At 37.7% G+C, this 18853-nt stretch overlaps 1 protein-coding gene and 1 long non-coding RNA gene across 2 annotated transcripts; one reads left to right on the top strand and one right to left on the bottom strand.

Annotated features, from left to right (window-relative positions):
- Positions 1-527: 527 nt before the first annotated feature.
- LOC113287706 lies at positions 528-3981 on the bottom strand. Its single transcript, XM_026536525.1, has 5 exons — positions 3473-3981; positions 2828-2877; positions 2561-2638; positions 1635-2283; positions 528-1545 (listed from the first exon to the last, which is right to left on the bottom strand). Exons 1-5 carry the CDS (start codon positions 3629-3631, stop codon positions 712-714), a joined length of 1770 nt encoding a protein of 589 aa, XP_026392310.1. The 5' UTR covers positions 3632-3981; the 3' UTR covers positions 528-711.
- Positions 3982-13617: 9636 nt separating this feature from the next.
- On the top strand, positions 13618-14495 carry LOC113285697. The gene is made up of 2 exons (XR_003328869.1): positions 13618-13884; positions 14114-14495. It is a non-coding gene; the product is annotated as an uncharacterized LOC113285697 (long non-coding RNA).
- Positions 14496-18853: the final 4358 nt, after the last annotated feature.

Genomic DNA, 18853 nt, shown 5'->3' on the forward strand with positions numbered 1-18853 from the left:
TTTTTTTCTAAAAAATGGGTGTGCGTCTTTAGATTTTTGGACGTGGGTTTCACAGTGGAAAAGATCCAAAAATGGGTCTCCCTGTAATTTTCACCACACAAAATATGGTATCCACCAAAAGAGGCCGTTATGCGTTTTTGAAAGATATACCATCGCTATTGAGAGAGCACACCATTAAGGTTTAGAGGGGAATAGTTTGTTCATTATGAAGATGGGAAAGACATCATTTAGTGAATAGAAAATCCTCCTATTAGTTTATGGTGGAAGACTCATCTTTGGTGTTGTAAAATACACCGTTTAGAAGATGATCATCTTGTTATGTGAGACGAGCATTATCTCGTTTGGTTGAAGTCATGATCCAAAGTTTATGGAGCATTTTGTTCATGAGTTTAGTATTATCTCATTTGGTGGACTACATGATTCAAAGTTTATGGAGCTTTTTTGTTCGTGAAAGTTATTTTAGGATTTTTGATCAGCACAGAAGTTGCAACCAAAAGAAAACACACAAAGTATACTCAGCTAACAAATGGGAAAAAAAAGAATCCTCTAATTAACTGCCGCCATTGGTGCTGTACACATACAAAATAACCGGCAGCAAAAAACTTGTTACACTAAGTTCCTCAAAATTCACAGAAACACATTCTCTCTATATACAAAAAAAAACGAGCACACAAAAAAAAAAAAAAGAAAAAAAGTTGATTTTGCTGCATTTCACCTTATACGCGTTCTTTTCCTTCCTTTTACCACTCCATCAGTGTCAACTCGTTTCGGTTTTTGACCACCACCATTTCCTCTCCCAACCTTCTTACTTCTACCTGCTCCAGTTTTCTTCACCACCTCTAAAGCCACTAACGGTGACTCCACCAAAATCTTAGCATCGGAACTGCCTTTCTTGGTTTCTTTTCTAGAAGGAATCATCTGTTTTGGCACCTCGGTTTTACTATTCTTATTCACTGGCTTCTGGGCAATTATTTCTTCCGCCTCAGTCTTACGTTTCTTTGTTAGCTTTAAGGTAATTCTTTCTCCCATCTCAGTTTGACCTTTCTTAGTATCTTTTTTCGAAGTACTAACCTCTTCCGTAGTCTCTGCTTTACCTTTCTTTGTTTCTCTTGGGGGAAAAAGCATATCTTCCACCTCAGGTTGACTCTTTTTGCCCTCCTTCTTGGGTGACATTCTCTCTTCTGTCACGAGTTTTCCAATGACTTTCCGGATATGAGGTCGTATACTTCTAGGTTTTACAGGTAAGCTGAATTGCTGTGCTTCACAAGATATTCTATCACCACCTCCGCCAATACTATCTCCACCAGAATCTAAACATGACACACTCTGAATTTGCTGGAATGTATTTTTGGCAAGATTCCTGAGGCTGATAGCAAAGGTGTATTGGCGTGTATTTTTTGAATAGAAATTTATGGCATTGTTGGTGAGTAGAAGAATATCTCTATAAAGTTCTCTGGTTGATTTAATTGAACCATTGCTAATTCCTGCTCTTATGGTGTTGAAATCCATGTGCCGACGAATGGTATTCTTGTACCTTGCTCTCTTCTGTAAACAAGCAAGAAACTGAATCAACTACCGACCATACTAATATCCATTTTAAGAAAACAAATCAACCTAGTGTTAAAGAAATTTACCTGACTATCAAGGCGGGAGCAAAACATAGATGCATGTTCATTCTCCATGAATGATTCAAAGATTTTCATCAAATCAAGTTTCTCTCCTCCCTTCACGACAACTGTCTGGTCAACTCTATGAGAAAGTTTTGCACTCTGATCATCAAAATCTGGACCATCCATAGCAACCTCAGCTGTACTCAGTACATCACTTTCTCCATTTTCTCCTACACTTGTTTCCTTCTTCAGCTCTATACTACTACAATCTTTTCTCTTCCTTTTCCCTCTTCTTTTCCTCAAATTACTGATTTGAATATCAGCACAAACTTCTTCAACACTCCTCAGATTCTCTGGCTTTACTTTTGCATCTTCAGGGTCTGTATCAATAAGATTATCCATTTCTTGATTCGATGCAGTTGCTACGGGAACCTGACACACCGGCGACCAGTTTGTACGAGTTTCTTCGGTAAAACTACTGGCTGATAATCCATCTTTAGAATTATTCGATGTTGTTTCCTTTCGGTGAAAGCCAATTCTTTCTGTACTTTCATTAGAATCTGGCGATACATTTGGGCTTGGGTCATATCTAACCATGTTGATATTATCATTATCCTGAAGCTGATCTTCAACTTTCTCAGCTTTCAAACTCTCAATCTTTGTTTCTAATGATCTGAAAAGTTATTAGTAAATGAACTGCTTATTATTCGTTTTGGATAAAAAGATTAGATTCACTAGAATACATCTCCCACTCTATAAAAAAAAAAAGCAGAGCCGAGGATCCATTCGTGGCTAATAAGTGTGGAGTCATAGTGGACGTGGACCCTCTTTGCTTAAATGAACGTAGAAAATGGGCTCCACCTACAGCGTCCAGATATTTTTGGGCTAGACCGGCCCACTGGCTGTAGCCGATAAATGTTTTTGTTGAAGGATCAAGAAGAAATACGTACCCAATGGAGTCTTCCGACTTCACCAATTCACGTTTCAGTTCAGCAACTCTTTGCTTTCGAAGCTCTTCAAACCAAGTCCTGTTTTAATTGGAAATTTAATCAAAAGAAGACGTTGTTACAGATATGCCCCTATTGACACATGAAGTCTACAAGTAATTAATGCCGCCTAATTTCTAATATAGGACTACACACGTGGATTGTCTGACCTGTAAATTATCCAAAACAAATCATAAGAATTAGTTCAAAAAGAGACGACCGAAAACTCACTTGCATCCGCAATATCGCTTTCTCAAGTCTCTATATTTGGCTTTACATACCTGCAAGTAATATAAAAGCAATTAATTAAATTTTAAAAAGTCCTCAACAAACAAAATTTGGTTTCTCACCAACGTTTTAGCTTTTCTGCATATAACTCTGGATAGACCGAAATTACCCACGTGGAAATTCTAATGTCCTAAATAATATAAGAAAAAAAGTCTACCAACAGGGGTGCTTTCGACATTATATTATAAGAAAAAAAATCTACACCAGGGGTGCTTTCGACATTTTCCGAATAAAGTCCTACGAAATTATTCTCTACCCCTGCTTTCCTGAATAAAATCGTTTTCTTTAGAAAAGAAGAATTTTATTAATTAATTCTGATTTTGTGTAATCTACGCGAATGAAATTTCATTAAATACTAACAGGAAAAAAAACAACCAACTACATGATTTCTTATAATCCGAGTTTAAAATGCTCAAAATATTCGAACTAATTTATTAATTTATGTTCAAAATTATTAATAAAATAACCGGTTGAAAGAAACCTAAATTCAATTTAAAAAAGATCGAAAGATTTACGAGTAATTATTTTAATTGCCAATTTGAGTTTAATGATAATTGAAATATCTCAATAAATTGGATAGAAAATGACCTCCGGTGTGAAGGAGAATGGATAAATGGTTCTGGATCGGAGTTCCGAGGCTACAGCATCCCAGGCTCGGGTTCCATGGCGGATAACAGCACCACCAAGAAGAAGCTCTTCCCATGTACCCCAATTCATCATCATAATCATCTCTGTGTCCTTCATCATGAATTAATCTCAGCCGTCTCTGTACAAATTTACGGATTGTTCTACATTAACGAAACACCATAACCTCATTCGACAAAATTTCCAGAAAAAAAAAAACAGAAAAAGGTTGCAAAAACCGGTTTAGGAAGAAGATTACAAGGGTGGTTTTGCGTATTTACAGAGGGAAATAAGGTGGTTTGTGAGAAGGGGAAAGGTGGTTTTACGTTTTATAGAAGAGGTTTTTGACGTGTTTTGGTAGAATCGGAAAAGAAAGAGAGAGAGAAAACAGGAATAGAGGATTGAATTGAATTGAGGAGAGAGAAAGGAAGAAAAAAAAAGAGAGGAGAGATTTGATTTCTTTGTATTTGAATGCATAAATAAATGATGAACTTTCTCATTCCTTCTCACAAAAGGAAACCTATCTCCGTAGACATTTACCCTCATCTTATACCTGATATTACTAAATATGCCATAATAATTCGAAATTCCTGTTTTTGAGGATAAAATTTTAATTACCCGCGATTAATATGAATCTTCGATCTCAGCGGTACGTTTTGGTGGTATTGATTCATGAACGACTAAGAACCCCACTTGCTCTTTTGATGGTCGAGAAACTCGAAACTAATTAAGCCAACAATACTACTACAGCTGGCACTTGATTCGTCGTCTGTAGATTTTGTCAATATTGTCCGTTGCTTTTCTTTCAATGCCAGGTATTGTATTTTTTCGAGTATCGAGTGCCCTAGAGCCTAGGCCTATCTTGTGTCTGTTAGGGTTTTGTATTGGTGTTTTGTCCTCTTCTTGGTAAAGAGAGAAAATTCAAAATTGGTTATTCCGGATTTGTGTCTTTTGAGGAGTCCAATAATTAGGAATCAGGTTTATTATCTACGGCTGTCATGTAGGATAGCCAAGGTCTCGTACCTCTGAAAATTTGGAATGTTACTTGTTCTTGCCGGTAGGAAAACCAAAAAAAACAGTCCCGGCAAGGATATTGCAGACGAGACACTTCAGCTGCCGAGGCATACTGGATACAAGAGGGAGGCGAAGTGAGCAACCAAGTTTCACTGATTTCGTTCATCTAGCGTAGAGACCGCTAGATTAGCAGAAAAATGTTGTAGTTCAAAAATAAAAAAGAATGGTCTATTTGTTAATACTAATTCTCTCTCCTAATATGTGCTCGCAGGTGAAGCAGCAGCGAGATTGAAGAGTTGAATGGTTTAGCACCGAAAAAGTGAACTTTATGTTGAACGGTTGAGCGCTAAAGGAATATTCCAGGGTATCAGCGCTCCCTCTAGGCGTTGCACAATTCAACGCTTGACCTTTTTTTTCCCTACACCTCCTTCACACCACCAACGACTATTTTCTTCAAATTTTAATTTTTCTAAATGTTCACTTTTTTCCTACACCTAGTTTACACTACCAACAGCTATGTTTTCAAATTTTGAATTGTGAAATGTTTGGCACTTTGTTCCAATGGTTGTTTGTTTCAAAATTTGAATTTTCTACCAAAATAAAAGAAATCATTCGTTAACATTGCATAACAAGGTTACAATGCTTTTTTGAAGAAATTCAAAAATTACGTTGAAATTACAATAACTTAAAAAATAAAAAAAGTACATTGATATTGAAATTCTACTTCTACATAACTTAAATAACTTAATTAAAAATGAACTTCTAAATAACTTAAATTATTACTAGTATATCCCTTTAATTTAGGGGATTGGTGGTAATCCATTACGGACCAAAATCCCGTTCTTCCATAGGTTGTAGAGGGGTTTCTCTCATTCCTCTAATTCATTCAAGTTTTGACGTAGGATCTTCAAGTCAGCTTCCCTTTGTTGTGTTTTTGCCATGATTGTAGAGTTTTTCATGTGCTTCTTGAGGTACTCTTCCCCTGTTTCATACTTGGCAACCCTTTGTTCTTGTGATTTTTCAAGAAGTTCGATGAGCCTATCTATTTTTTCATCTTCTCTCTGCGATACTTTAGCTTCACGAGCCATTTTCTTTACATTATCTCTTCCTGCACTTCTAACATCATCTATTTGTTCGAAAAAACGTCTTCTACGAGATATGTTTGAGGTTTCAGAATTATGAGTAGATGATGAGCTACCAAACATTGCCATATCCTCCAAATCTTCATCCATAGATACTGGAGCGGAAGTGTCAGCTTCATTGTCTTGAGTAGATTGAGTGGAAGTACCAACTCCATCATCATTATTCACCGTTGGGTTGTAGTCGAGTTGATAGGTCTTCAGAATCTGGAAAACCGATTCATGTCTCCAAAGTTTCTTATACCCTGCTTCATAATTATGTTGTCCAAGACGATTGTATTAGAGAAAGAATGAAAGAAAAAATTTAGAGAAAGAAAGAAAGAGATCAAAAGGGGAAAAGACATTAAATTTTTTTTCAAGTACTTACATAATCATGTTCCTTCAACCCCGTAGGTTTGTTTCGGAAGTAGGGCATAACATGTGAAATATATATTCTCACTTCGGTTCTCAACATGTTGCACCTTGATTGCAATAACTTTTTATCCCTATCGGTACCACTAGGAAATCTTTTAAAGAACTATTCAATAATCTTCTTCCAAAATATTGGACCATTTTGTTCTTTTCCTTTAATCGGATCATTGCTTGCTACAACCCAACCATAAATTAGTGCCTCATCTTCTTTTGTGGTAAAGTGTGCAACAAAATTATGTGAAGAAGGAGAAGAAAATCAATGAAGAAGAGAATCAATTGATTTTGGTGTGAGGGATGAAGTAGAAGTAGTTCTCTATTTGTAGGGTAGCCTGAAAATATAGTTGTTGAAGTTTCAAACGTCCACTAAATCAGAAGCGTTGAGATTCAACGACCATATTTGATCTGATGGCTGAGACTGTATAGCGCTGAATGGTACAGCGCAGCTTTCCCTGCCGTTGAAAATAACGGCTATTTTTTATCTTGCGGCTGTTAGGAAAACTGCTGGTCTATTCACCGCCCGGGTGCTGTTTAGTTCAGCGCTTTGCCTCACTGCTACATTTTCAACCCAAACTCAGATCATTTATTCTCTCTATATAAACTCAACACATGAACTCAAAATCCCCATCCCAAACTTGTGAAGTTTCACTCTCTTCTTCTTCTCCTAAATTCTCAATTCAAAATTCAAGCATGATTGCATTCTCAATTACCGAAGACAATGACTTGGTGAGAATTTTTCGCAAAATTAACAACACAAATCCTTTAGAAAAGTATCTAACAACCAACACCTTTTGGGAACAAGTTGTTGAAGAATTTGTGAGAATCAATAGTAATGCTAATGGAAGATGCCAAAAAGCCCTACAATGTCGGTTAGCAAGCATCAAACGTTATTGCAAGATTTTTGTCGTTTCATTAAGGGCATCAAATGGTAATCATGAATATGCTTTGAATTTATAACGGATCATGGAATGCCATTCATTCATATCACCGCTTTGGAGATATTTGGTGGAGCTCGAAGTTAATTTGAATGAAGTATATGCATGAAAAGGTATTATGAAGTTCTAGTTAAATGTGTAATGCAATTGTAAACGTACTTAAATGAAAAAATAAGTATTATGGAGTTTACAAGAACTAATTAAAATGTCTACTTAATGAAAACGTACTTGAATGAAAAAAATAAGTATTTATGGTTAAATAAATTGGTGACTATGTTCTCATAAAATGCATCATCTCCTTCATTGTCATATTGGTCTTCACCGGTGTCCACGTCGGTTGTACCCTCATGAACTTACGGAAAGGCATCATCCATCACCATGTTTGGAACATCACCATCTCTCAAACCTTCTTCATGTCGGTTCCAAATGTGTGTAGTGAGTTCCAAGCGAAGTTCCGCCCAAATCGCAGGGTTGTACAATATATAAGGAACTAGCCTTACGTTTCCTTGATTGACGGTTGAGGTTCATCTCCCGTGATCCTCCCCCATTCCTCATCACGATATTCCATCTCAACACACATATTGTGCATTATCAAGCACCCCCTCATAATTGTCTTCATGTCCGATTTTTTATAATAACGACAAGGTTTCAATATAATGCCAAACTTACCTTTTAGACCACCAAATGCACGTTCTATGTCCTTCCTTTTGGATTCTTGGTACTGATTGAAAAGATATTCTCTATTGTTGAGGCGGGTTTGTGCGCTTGCACGATGCAACCATACATAGGATATGCACCATCTCCTAGGTAGTACACCTTGTCGTAATTCCTTCCATTGATTTGATAATGACAAGGGGGTGCAACACCATTAAGTTGTCTATCGAACAAACCCGAAGCATGCAAGACATTAAGATCATTGTTCTCCCCACCCAACCCAAAATAGGAACGCCAGATCCATCTATCATATGTAGCTACCACCTGCAAAACAACCGAGGGATATGACTTATAGCCGTAGTGGGATCCTGCTTGATACATTGGACATGCTCTCCATGCCCAGTGAAAACAATCGACACTACCAAGCATCTCAGGAAATCCTCGAGCTTCATTCTATGCCAAAATCCTTTTTGTATCTTGACCGGTAGGCTGATGCATGTATCGACCATTATAAATCCAAATAATTACATCCATAATCTTCATAACATGATAGTAGATAGTGGTCGCTCCCATTTGGGTGTAATCATCTAAGGAATCGAGTGCAACACCTTTGGAAAAATGTTTCATGACGGAAACCATTTTCATATATGGAGTATGACCAGGAATACCGCAAGCATCCGGTTTTTGGCGAAAATCATGGTCATGATCACAAACTTGCTCTAAGATTCTCAGAAAAATGGGACGAGGTAAAGCAAACCGACCTTTGAACTTATTTGACCCATACATACAATTAAAGTTGAAGTATTGTTGCATCATACGAGCATCAACATCTACACGTTTTTTGTGCACCCTCTGACGGGTCTTGACTTCATTCAGGACGGGTTGATGTATTCCCTGCCTCCTATGTGTCTCCAAAAGCGTAGCCACTTCTAGAACATTCGTCTCAATATCATCTTCATCATCCGGAAGGCCGAACAAAATTCTTCTCAAAGCTACCTGCATAATGTACCTAATACAACGAAAACATAAAGCTTTATAAAACCCCATAAAAATTAGAAAAAACACGCCATAAAAAAAACCCGTAAAACACGCCATAAAAAACAAATAATACTCTATAAAATAAATAGCACTTAAAAGTATAACACTCCATAAAAAACAAATAACACTCCATATGGTTTCATAAACACTACGACAGGTACTTTAAACACTACGACAAGTAATTTAATACAGGTCGAAGAAATTATGGGGTTGTTGTTAGATGAACTGGGTATCATAAACAATGTTAGTCTCGCTTTCCGCCAACAATGCATTGGTAAATTCATTTCTTTGTTGTTGATATTGTGATGTTGTAGCTCCATCTTCGACCGTAGGAGTGTAAAATTGTTGACCTGGATTGGCTTTCAGTTGAGAGACATGAAATGTGGGATGTATCTTGGACTCAGGAGGAAGTTGTAGCTTGTATGCCACCTTCCCAATTCTTTCTAACATTCTGCAAGGGACAAAAAACATAGCTTCCAACTTTAGATTTCTCATCAGATGCAATGAGGTCTGTCTGTAGTGTTGCATCCTTAAATATACCTAGTCTCCTACCTTGGACTCTCTCTCTCTCAGTTCTCTTCTTATCATTTTTTTGTTTAATCATGTTGCCCAAAACCTTCAAGGGTGTAATCTTCTTCTTCTTGTTCTTATTTAGTTTGACAGTGTAGTTTGGGGTAATACTAAACTTGTCAAAGATGCCTGTGTGATTGTATGCTTGTATGTTGATGATATGCTTATACTAGGTACAAATATGGATGTTATTAATACCACTAAGAAACTGTTGAATGAGAACTTTGACATGAAAGACTTAGGCACCGCTGATGTCATATTAGGGATGAAGATTAGAAAAACTTCTAATGGCTATAGTCTGAGTCAGCCTCATTATATTGAATCCATACTTAAGAAATATAATCAGTTTGACTGTAAAACTGTTTGCACTCCATATGATTCTTCTCGCAAACTCATGAAGAATAAGGGTGTAGGTGTTAACCAACTTGAATACTCGAGAGTCATAGGAAGTCTGATGTATTTGATGAATTGTACGAGACCAGACATTGCTTATACTGTGAGTAGGTTAAGCAGGTATACTTGTAATCCAGGGCAGAAACATTGGGATGCACTTATTAGAGTGCTAAAGTACTTGAAGTACACAATGACTTTTTTGTTTGAATTAAGAAGGGTATCCGGCCGTCTTTGAGAGATTTTGCGATGCAAACTGGATAGCAGACTCAGAGGAGTCTAAGTCTATGAGTGGATATGTATTCACTCTAGCAGGTGCGTCTGTATCTTGGAAGAGTTCTAAACAGACATGTATAGCTCGCTCAACTATGGAGTCGGAGTTTATTGCGTTAGATAAAGTAAGAGAGGAGGCCGAATGGATAAGAAACTTTTTAGAAGATATTCCTCTCTGGCATAGGCCTGTGCCAGCTATATCTATACATTGTGACAGCAAATCTGCAATAGGTAGAGCTAAGAATAGCTTCCACAATGGAAAGTATATACATATGCATAGAAGACATGATTATTTGAAATTATTAATCTCAACAGGCGTTATTTCCATAGATTGGACAAGGTCTGAGGAGAATATCGCGGACCCTTTGACGAAAGGTTTGTCCAAGGAGATAGTTAGTAAAGCATCGAAGGGGATGGGGCTAAGGCTCAAATAATTAAACTTGCCATGAAGGATACTCAACCTTGCTGACTGGAGATCCAAAGATCAATATTTAGAATGAGACAACTAATTTGTGGTGGGTAAAGGTAAACATTATCAGAGAATTTCATTCTCTGTCCCTTCCCTATGGTGTTGATGTGATAGTGTGACTGCATGTGGAGGATGACTTTTAGTTAAGTCTTAATGAGTTCTATAGTTTCAATTTAAGATTGAAGTGGGATGTAGCAGTAAACACTCTTGATGGAACTCACCTATCTGAATGAGGAAATGGGTCGCTTCCTATGAGAATGGAGCTGATTCTCTAGACCATTCTGAGAAACGAGATATGTCCAGGGATAAAATGGACAAAACATGACGAATTTAGCAACACTTGGAGGATATCATGCGTGGATGTTATTAGCATTACACCAAACGCTAGCAGTTCAAGACATTGCGTTCACTTTCTAGCTAGTAATTCGGATAACTTCTCACTAAGCAAGGTTCAAGACCTTATGGACACCTTTGCCTAAATGGTATTTTCCGTACTATGATTTTTCGTTATTTACCGAGATTTCATTCATGTGGGGGATTGTTGGAGAAAATGAGTTATTTAATAAATGGATTTTGGTCTTGGTGTGGTTTGATCTCATGACCTAAGAGCGTCCACAATGGACGACTAAACCCAAATATTTGGTCCAGTGGATAGGCGTAGTGGGACGGACCATCGATCAAAATTTGATCAAAGACTAAAACCCAGACCAAATTTGGTCGGCTACCAAGACCAAACCCAAATATAGTCGGGCGTTTATATAGTCCACGCCCCATCACCAGGCGGACGTATAGTCCACGTCCCACCCCAGGCGGACGTATAGTCCACGCCCCACACCAGGCGAACGTATAATGCACGCCTGTTTTTTTTTCTTTTGTGTGGGGCGTGGTTTATACCTCCGCCCCACTCTTTACAAATTTCAAATGCATGTGGCGGGCTTAATACCTCCGCCCCACTCTTTATAATTTTTTTTTTTTTTTTTGAATTTTTATGCACCGGGCGAACGTATAGTCCCCGTCCCACACCAGGCGTTGGTATAGTCCACGCCCCACACCAGACGAACGTATAATGTACGTCTGACCAAATTTAGTTTTTTCACCGTAGCGTCACACACCAGACTAAACCCAAAATTTGGTCCTTTTTTCCCTCTTTGGTCTTTGGTTATACTCGCACCACTGCAATTGCTCTAAGGGTCTAAGGATACTCACTTATTTTTGAGTGAATGAAATGGAACCTTCAGTCCCACATTGTGGAAAACTAAAGAGGTGCTCCACTATATAACCATGTGCTCATGGATATGTTGTAAAACAATGTGGGTGGAGCGGGTGGGTCGAAAAATACATGTTTCGACCCATGCCCATGCGCGTATACCATGCACCAAGTTCCTCTTCTACTCGTATTTATTTTTGGCGAATTTTTCTTTAGGAAATTAATTCCAAAAATATTTTCTTAAGAGTTTTATTTGTGGAAAATTCCTTTTACGAGTTTTACTTGTTTTTGAAGAAAACCAAAACCAAAAACTAACTTGATTTGCAAGTATCTCATCCTATAAATATGACTCGAAATTCTGTTTTCAAAACATACAAGCAGCGACTATCTCTAGGTCTACTTTTCTTCTTCTTCTTGTTTTTTGTGCGGCGTTTTACTTCCATCCCTGTTGCTGAGTTCAAGAGTGGGTAACCTACGTTGTGCTAACTCAAGTTATATCGGTCAGTCTTATCCTGGACACATCTTCGCACGTTGGGGTTTAGCATTACTTCATAGTATACCCTCGAACTAATGTGTTAAGGACAGCTTGTTGAACCTGTGATTCTGCCCTCATCAATTTGTTCGTGTTAGAGTTGTTTGACACGGTTCTTTATATTTGTTGTTTGATACATCTGACGTTTGTTCTATTGTTGCACGATTCCAACACTTAATTGGGTAGATCATAGTTTATGGGCTCTTTTAACTTATCTAAACGTCCAAAGTTGGAATGAAAATGTAATGAGGATCCGGAACTCCATTGATGGAAGTTACGGAAATATTGTACCTATGTACTGAGATTTTTCCTCGTTTTCAAAAAAAAATAAAATCGTTTCCCGTTGTTCGATTCTGGTACAGTCAAAAACCGTATTATACCATTTATACCTTTACCATACTGCAAAAATAATTACCTTTTGTTTTCGTAGTCACCGAATTCACAAATTTGGCCATTACAATTCACAACCTCTTCTTTATCGTCACCACTCAACCAATGTAGCTAATATCGGATATCGGTTCATCTCGGCCGGGACCGATACACTGGTACGAATTTATATCGGGGATATTATCGTTGAAATATCGGTATAATATCGGTTCTAGATTTAGAGACTATAATTTTATATTAAACATTTTCTCCACACATTTTCGGTTAAGATATAATAGATAACATCAATTTTATCAAAAAAACAAAAGAGTAACTTTAGTAACTTGCTTCGAGAGCTACATGCACCTCTACTACCACCTGGAAGACTTTCTTCGCCAAAATTACCCTTAAACTTTATAGAAAACGACCAATACCGTCTCATATCGGGAAATATAGGAAAATTTCGTATCGACCGATACGGCCGATATTCGACCGATACGGCCGATATTATCGGGCGAATATTGTATCCCCGATATCCTTCTTATCGTATCGTTCTGGGCCGGTATCCGAAATATTCCCGATATATCGGCCGATACGGCCGATATTGACTACATTGCACTCAACCACTCGGTCCACTCCCACTATATCACCAGAGAAATCAATCACCCAATCTATCCATCTAACTCTAATGGGTGACGACTTGTGTTGCTTCGTGGAGATATCATTACTATCCACGTGTCCTGTATTTACTGTAAGCAACTCTGATCAGTTTGTTTGAAGAAACACAATCTCTGAGGCGCCGCGGCATGTCTTTTTTCTGTTATTCCAATTTCACCCTTCATCTCATCTGCAGTTTAGTTAGATAACTATCTGTTTTCCTCGAATATGACCAAAATACCCTTATACTTGCACCCTTGTGCCGTTGTGCGTCTGTCTAAGAGGGTGATATGGTCAATCTGCAAAACCTTCAGAGACATAAACCCGACAAGTTCATTGAGGGGCATAGAAGTAATTTACCAGCTAAAAGGTAAAAATAAGACAAATAATTGCCGCGTTAAATATTCGAATTTACCTGATTATTCCGACCCTTTATATAAACGATGTACCATTAGAATAGAAGTCACGCTAACTTCTTCTCATCCCCAAGCAACCACTTTCTTAATTCACAAGTTTTCTCTCTCTCTGCCTTCCTTTCTTCTACTATTTATTCGATCAAGGCTTTCAGTGAAACTCAACAGGAAACATATTAGTTTAATCAATCTCAATTCTCAACCATGAAGATGATGTCTGGAGTGTTCGTTGCTTCCATGGCTGCAGCTTCTGCTACCGCTGTCTCTGCTTCTTCTTCGGATTTCTTCTGCAGCACAGAACTTTAAAAGAGGTATGTCTGAATTTCTTGAAGAACAAAAAACTGATCAAAATTGTTCTCAATTCTTTTTATCAATATTCAAGATTAATTCTATTTGAAATAACCAATAAGTTTCGATTTGTTTTCAAGTGAATTTCCAAAATTGAAGTTTTGATCTTTGAAGTTTATAATAATACCACGCTACCAATTTTTATATCCATGAATCTAACTTAAAATTACTGTTATTTTTTTGATTTATTAGGAATCGGTTTCAAGGAACGATCGAGACAATTCATCTTCGGAAAGATCAACAACTATTAATACTAGTCCCACCGATAAATTCACTCCCAAGTTCAATGGTTTGAGATTTATCGAAACATTGGTTACAGCTCATAGATAAGGAATTCTTTTCTGAAGCTGAAGAAGGGTAAAAGCAACAGTTTTGGTAGTCGAATTCTGATGAGAAATTATGATTTTCGTAGCTAACTATAAATTTATTTGGGAAATTGTGAAGCAGATTTTTCTTGTTCTTCTTTAGCAATGTTGTGCTCTGTTTTCCCCTAAATTGTTAGTACTATACTAAATTGGTGTATGTAAAATTAAAACATGAATGAATTGATTAGTGTTTTTCAATTGAAAAGTGACTTTCTATTTGGCCTTTCGTTTTTATCTTCTCTTGTCCTTTAGGCATTGTATTCGTCAATTTTGACTTACAATGAAGTCAAATTAGGCTGTAGACTATTTCTTTGTTGTGGTCCTCCGGCGGAATAGAGAAGGCTTCCGTTCTGTCAATACTAACACGCCAAATCACTCTTGCAGAATAGCTACCCATGCCTATCGAATCGTACGCAGTCCACGTCAGCCCAGCGCTGTTTGGTTCAGCACTTTAAATTTCAGTCGTCGGATCAAAAAATAAATCGCCTAGCGTTGGACCATTCAACGAAAAAGTAGTTTTTTTTAGCGCTGAACCATTTAGCGCTTCAATCTCACTGCTAGTTCAACTACGAGCACATGCTAGGAGAGAACTGGTGTTAACAAATAGACCACACTTTTTTTTTGAACTGCAACACTTTTCTGCTAATCTAGCAGCTCAATCTAACCCATAGGACTTAGGCCAGTTCCTATGGGTGTGGCAAACATGAATGTTTGCCATTTATGCCAGGTCAAGTGTCTACCGAGCGGTCGAGACTCGACCGCTAGTGTCATCTCATCTAACGGTCATAATTTCTTCATCCTGTAAATACGATATCAAATTTCATTTCAACTCACACCATTTTTTCAATCTCCATTCTTTCACTCCACAAATCCAACATGTCAGTTCGAGTTCGAACTCGCAGATATAGTATAGTTGAAGATGAATCCATTTGCAGGCATTATGTTTTTGTTATGCAAGATATCGCCAATGATGGACAACATCAACATCAAGAGATTCTATGGAGTCGCATATTTCAGAGATTTCAGGAAAAAACATTGAACCTCAATAATAGAGATGCAGATGGATGTTGTCAACGCTTCCGAGTAATCAACAAGGAGGTGAAGTTGTTTGTTGCTGCACTTACTGAAGGCTATCTAAACCGACAACACGGCCAAAATGCATTTGAATTGGAGCGAATGTGTCGGCTCGAATGGCGCAACAGAGTGGGAAAAGATTTTCAATTTGATGGTTGTTATCTTATCTTGAGGGTGTTGCCCGGATATGATCAATTTAGATTAGCTTCTCAAATATGATGCATCTTTCATTTGTATCAAATTTTAATTTTAAGATATTATTAATATAAAACTAGTGCATCTTTCATTAAATGTTTAGAATTTTAATTTACATTAGTGCCTCTTTCATTCATCTAGATAATGACATAACTTACAATAAAGACTCTAAAAGTAAAAATTTGGGACGATGTTCTTCATCTTGTTTATCTTCTTCATTTCACCAAACTTCCAATCAATGCGCTCATGAACGGAGTCTCCTTTGTTTATCTTCTTTTTTGCCTTCAAATTTTCCTTCTCTTGAACTTTTCTTGGTCTTCTCTTAGTTGGAGGTTTGATTTGGTTAATATCCAAAACTTGTAGACTTCTTTAATGTTTACCTATTTCTTTATAACCTTCACATATCTTATTAAAGGCGGATTCAAGCACCACTCCAAAAAAATCAAGTTGGGTAGCCAAGTCAAGTTGGGATTCAAACTTTGCCATTTTGAAAGATAATAAGATAGATAGAAAGAAATTTTTTGTGTAAAAAATTTGGGGTAATTTTTGTGTTTTTTTTTTGCCCTTTTTACAGCGGTGGAGAAAGCGTCGTTAGAGGTTTCAAATCCACCGAACGGTTGAGACTACACCGCTACCGGTCGAGTCTACACAGCTAGCGATATAGTCACCACCGTTCGGTGGAGACTCGACCGCTAGCGGTATAGTCTTACTCTAATGATTAAATAAAGTTACTTCTGAAGTTTGAAATAAAGTTACTTTGTATTGTCAGGTTTGGCCTTTCCTAACCAGAAGGTATAAGAGAATTGAGTATGTGAAACACAAAATAAGGGTCCCTCCATTGGAAATGCTTCCAGTAATTTACACACTGAATCAGTTTTCGTTTTGCTACAATTACATTGAATCAGTTTGATTCCCAGAATAATCCAATTTGGAAAGCAGAACCACAAAAGATGAACAATAACACAAAAACGATCCTATCCCTTTTAAGACCAGTTAAAGTCTATCAACCACATCTTAAAAGTCGGCGTAAAATAAAAATATCTAAACCCACCACCACCACCAACAGAAAAATTATTGCACAAAACTTGCTCTGTCAAGTATTCAAAGGGTTCATATACTCCCTTGCAAATGGGGTCTACCATCCACTTGCAAAGGATAAGAAATATTGATCGAGATTGTTATCCTCGCGTTTTTAGGGGACACCCGAAAGAATTTTTAGGGGCCATCAATTTATACCCATCCAAAGACTCTAGTTAAGGGGTACCCTATATGATATTGAAGTTACATAAATGTCCTTCTGGTAAAACTGTATAAAAACCAAATCAAAAAAAAAATCTACTCATTTCAACTCTTCTTCTTCCAGTTTCATATTATCTTCCGATTGTGGAAGAAAAAAAAACTTTCCCTCGTTCTTGTGTTCAACCGAAACATCGCCGCGAATCGTAAAATCAAAACATCGTCGATTCGTTTATAAAACAATGGATAAGGGAAATGAAACCCACATACCTAGAACCAAAAACGTTGCTCGGGGTATCGATCCAAAGATTGGGATTTTAGCAAGAAATAAAGAAATTGTTGCTGCAAATGAAGAAGAACGCGAAGAAGAAGTACCCGTCGATGTAGTCGGTGGTTGCGATTCTGATAGTCAAACACTTCGTCAACTTCAAATGGCCCCAATTAGGTAAGAATCTATCATTTTTGGGGTTTATTTCTCTTTAATTCGACGAATCGAGAAAAAAATTTCTAGGGTTTTCGGTTATTTATCCAGATTCGGGCGATATTCATGCTTATTTACTTCCGAATGTAGTCGTGTTCTTCATTTCTCAAGAACATCGACAGTATTCGGGAGAAATATTTGATGGTTATCGGCCGAATATTGTTGGCCATATCTTCATGGATACAAACTGGTAATAATCGGTAGTTTAATGAATTTGTTGGCTCCCGAATATCTTCTTACGTCCGAATGTGTACATTCGGTTATATTTCCATACTTTGTCTTCCGATTGTATAGTTTGTAAATATTGTTCCTTTCTTTGTTGTTTAGACAAAGTGATAAAGGAGGAAGAAAGTGACAACTAGTGCCAGGAGGGAAAGGAGTTCCAAAGATAATTCAAGTGCTCAACAAAGCTTACAAGAACAAAGCAGTCAACAAGGAGTGCAACCAAGTGCTGAACAAAGTGTAGAACAACAAGGCAGTGAACAAGGGGTGCAACCAAGTGTTGAACAAGCCGCTCAACAAAGTGCAGAACCAACTGCTCCACAAGATACACCCCACCATGAAATTGAACCAGTTTATCCAGTGCCAAGAGTAGAAGAAGAAGGTCAACCAAGTGGTACCCAAAAAGCCAAAAAAGGAAAAGATGGTGTAAAGAAGGATATTGCTAAGAAAGCATCACATCTTGTCCCTCAACACTTGAAGAAGAAGGGTATTCCAGCAGGCACAATCCTTGGGCTACCGGCGGATGGAGGAAAATTGCTATTTGGATACAAAGACTCATGGGCCAGAGAAATATACGAAACCGAGGTAATAAAATTACTATTTTTTTTAATGTATTGTCTATGCGTTATATCGTAATATTTGTATTAAGGATTTTTTTTATGTACTTTAATAGGATCATCAAGATGCGGTCCGTCTACTCAAACCTACCGCCGCACCAACAAAAATGCTTGTGTGGCCTTTATCCGGTGAATGTGAAAGGTTCAAGTCAATTGTTTCCAACTCGGGGTTAGCTAATGCCGCCGAGAATTCATTGTTGGAACATGATCGTGTGGCCATATCGGCGTTCGTGGAAAGAATGTATCCTGAGACCGATACTTTCCATATGCCGTTTGGGGAGATGACGATTACTCCGGATGATGTTGTGCAGATTCTTAACCTTCCCGACCAAGGCACAGTTGTGAAGTTTAACTACACAAAGCAGTTAAGTTGGGCACAACTTTATGCTCTAACTAAAAAGTGCTTAGGTTGGGATGAAGAGACAACAACAGCAGAGTTTAGGAGGCATGCAAGTTACAGATCAAGACAGATCAACATTACAGCTTTGATGAATATGTTCCGAGGCACCTTGGAGAAGGAAAAGAATGGAATGTTAACTGATGAGCAAGTGAACCACGCTGCCACCGCATATCTCCTTTGTGTATTGGGATGTGTCATATTCCCCAATACTTCTGGCAACCGGATCGACGCCAACCTTATACAACTTTTGGATCCTCTCCATGAAGTCGGTGACTATTCTTGGGCACGGCATGCCTAGCATTCTTGATCGAAGAGTTGAGAAAGGCTTCGAGGCTAGGAACC

The sequence above is a fragment of the Papaver somniferum genome, chromosome 6 (assembly GCF_003573695.1).
Source record: "Papaver somniferum cultivar HN1 chromosome 6, ASM357369v1, whole genome shotgun sequence".
NCBI classification, from domain to species: Eukaryota; Viridiplantae; Streptophyta; class Magnoliopsida; order Ranunculales; family Papaveraceae; genus Papaver; species Papaver somniferum.

Excerpts from the sequence above, each read along its gene's own strand:
- LOC113287706 (XM_026536525.1), bottom strand. The coding sequence starts at position 3,631 with ATGATGAAGGACACAGAGATGATTATGATGATGAATTGGGGTACATGG. Across the intron at positions 2,639-2,827 it reads AAGCGATATTGCGGATGCAA|GACTTGGTTTGAAGAGCTTC; the intron begins GTGAGTTTTCGG and ends CAATTAAAACAG. Across the intron at positions 2,284-2,560 it reads AAGTCGGAAGACTCCATTGG|ATCATTAGAAACAAAGATTG; the intron begins GTACGTATTTCT and ends ATAACTTTTCAG.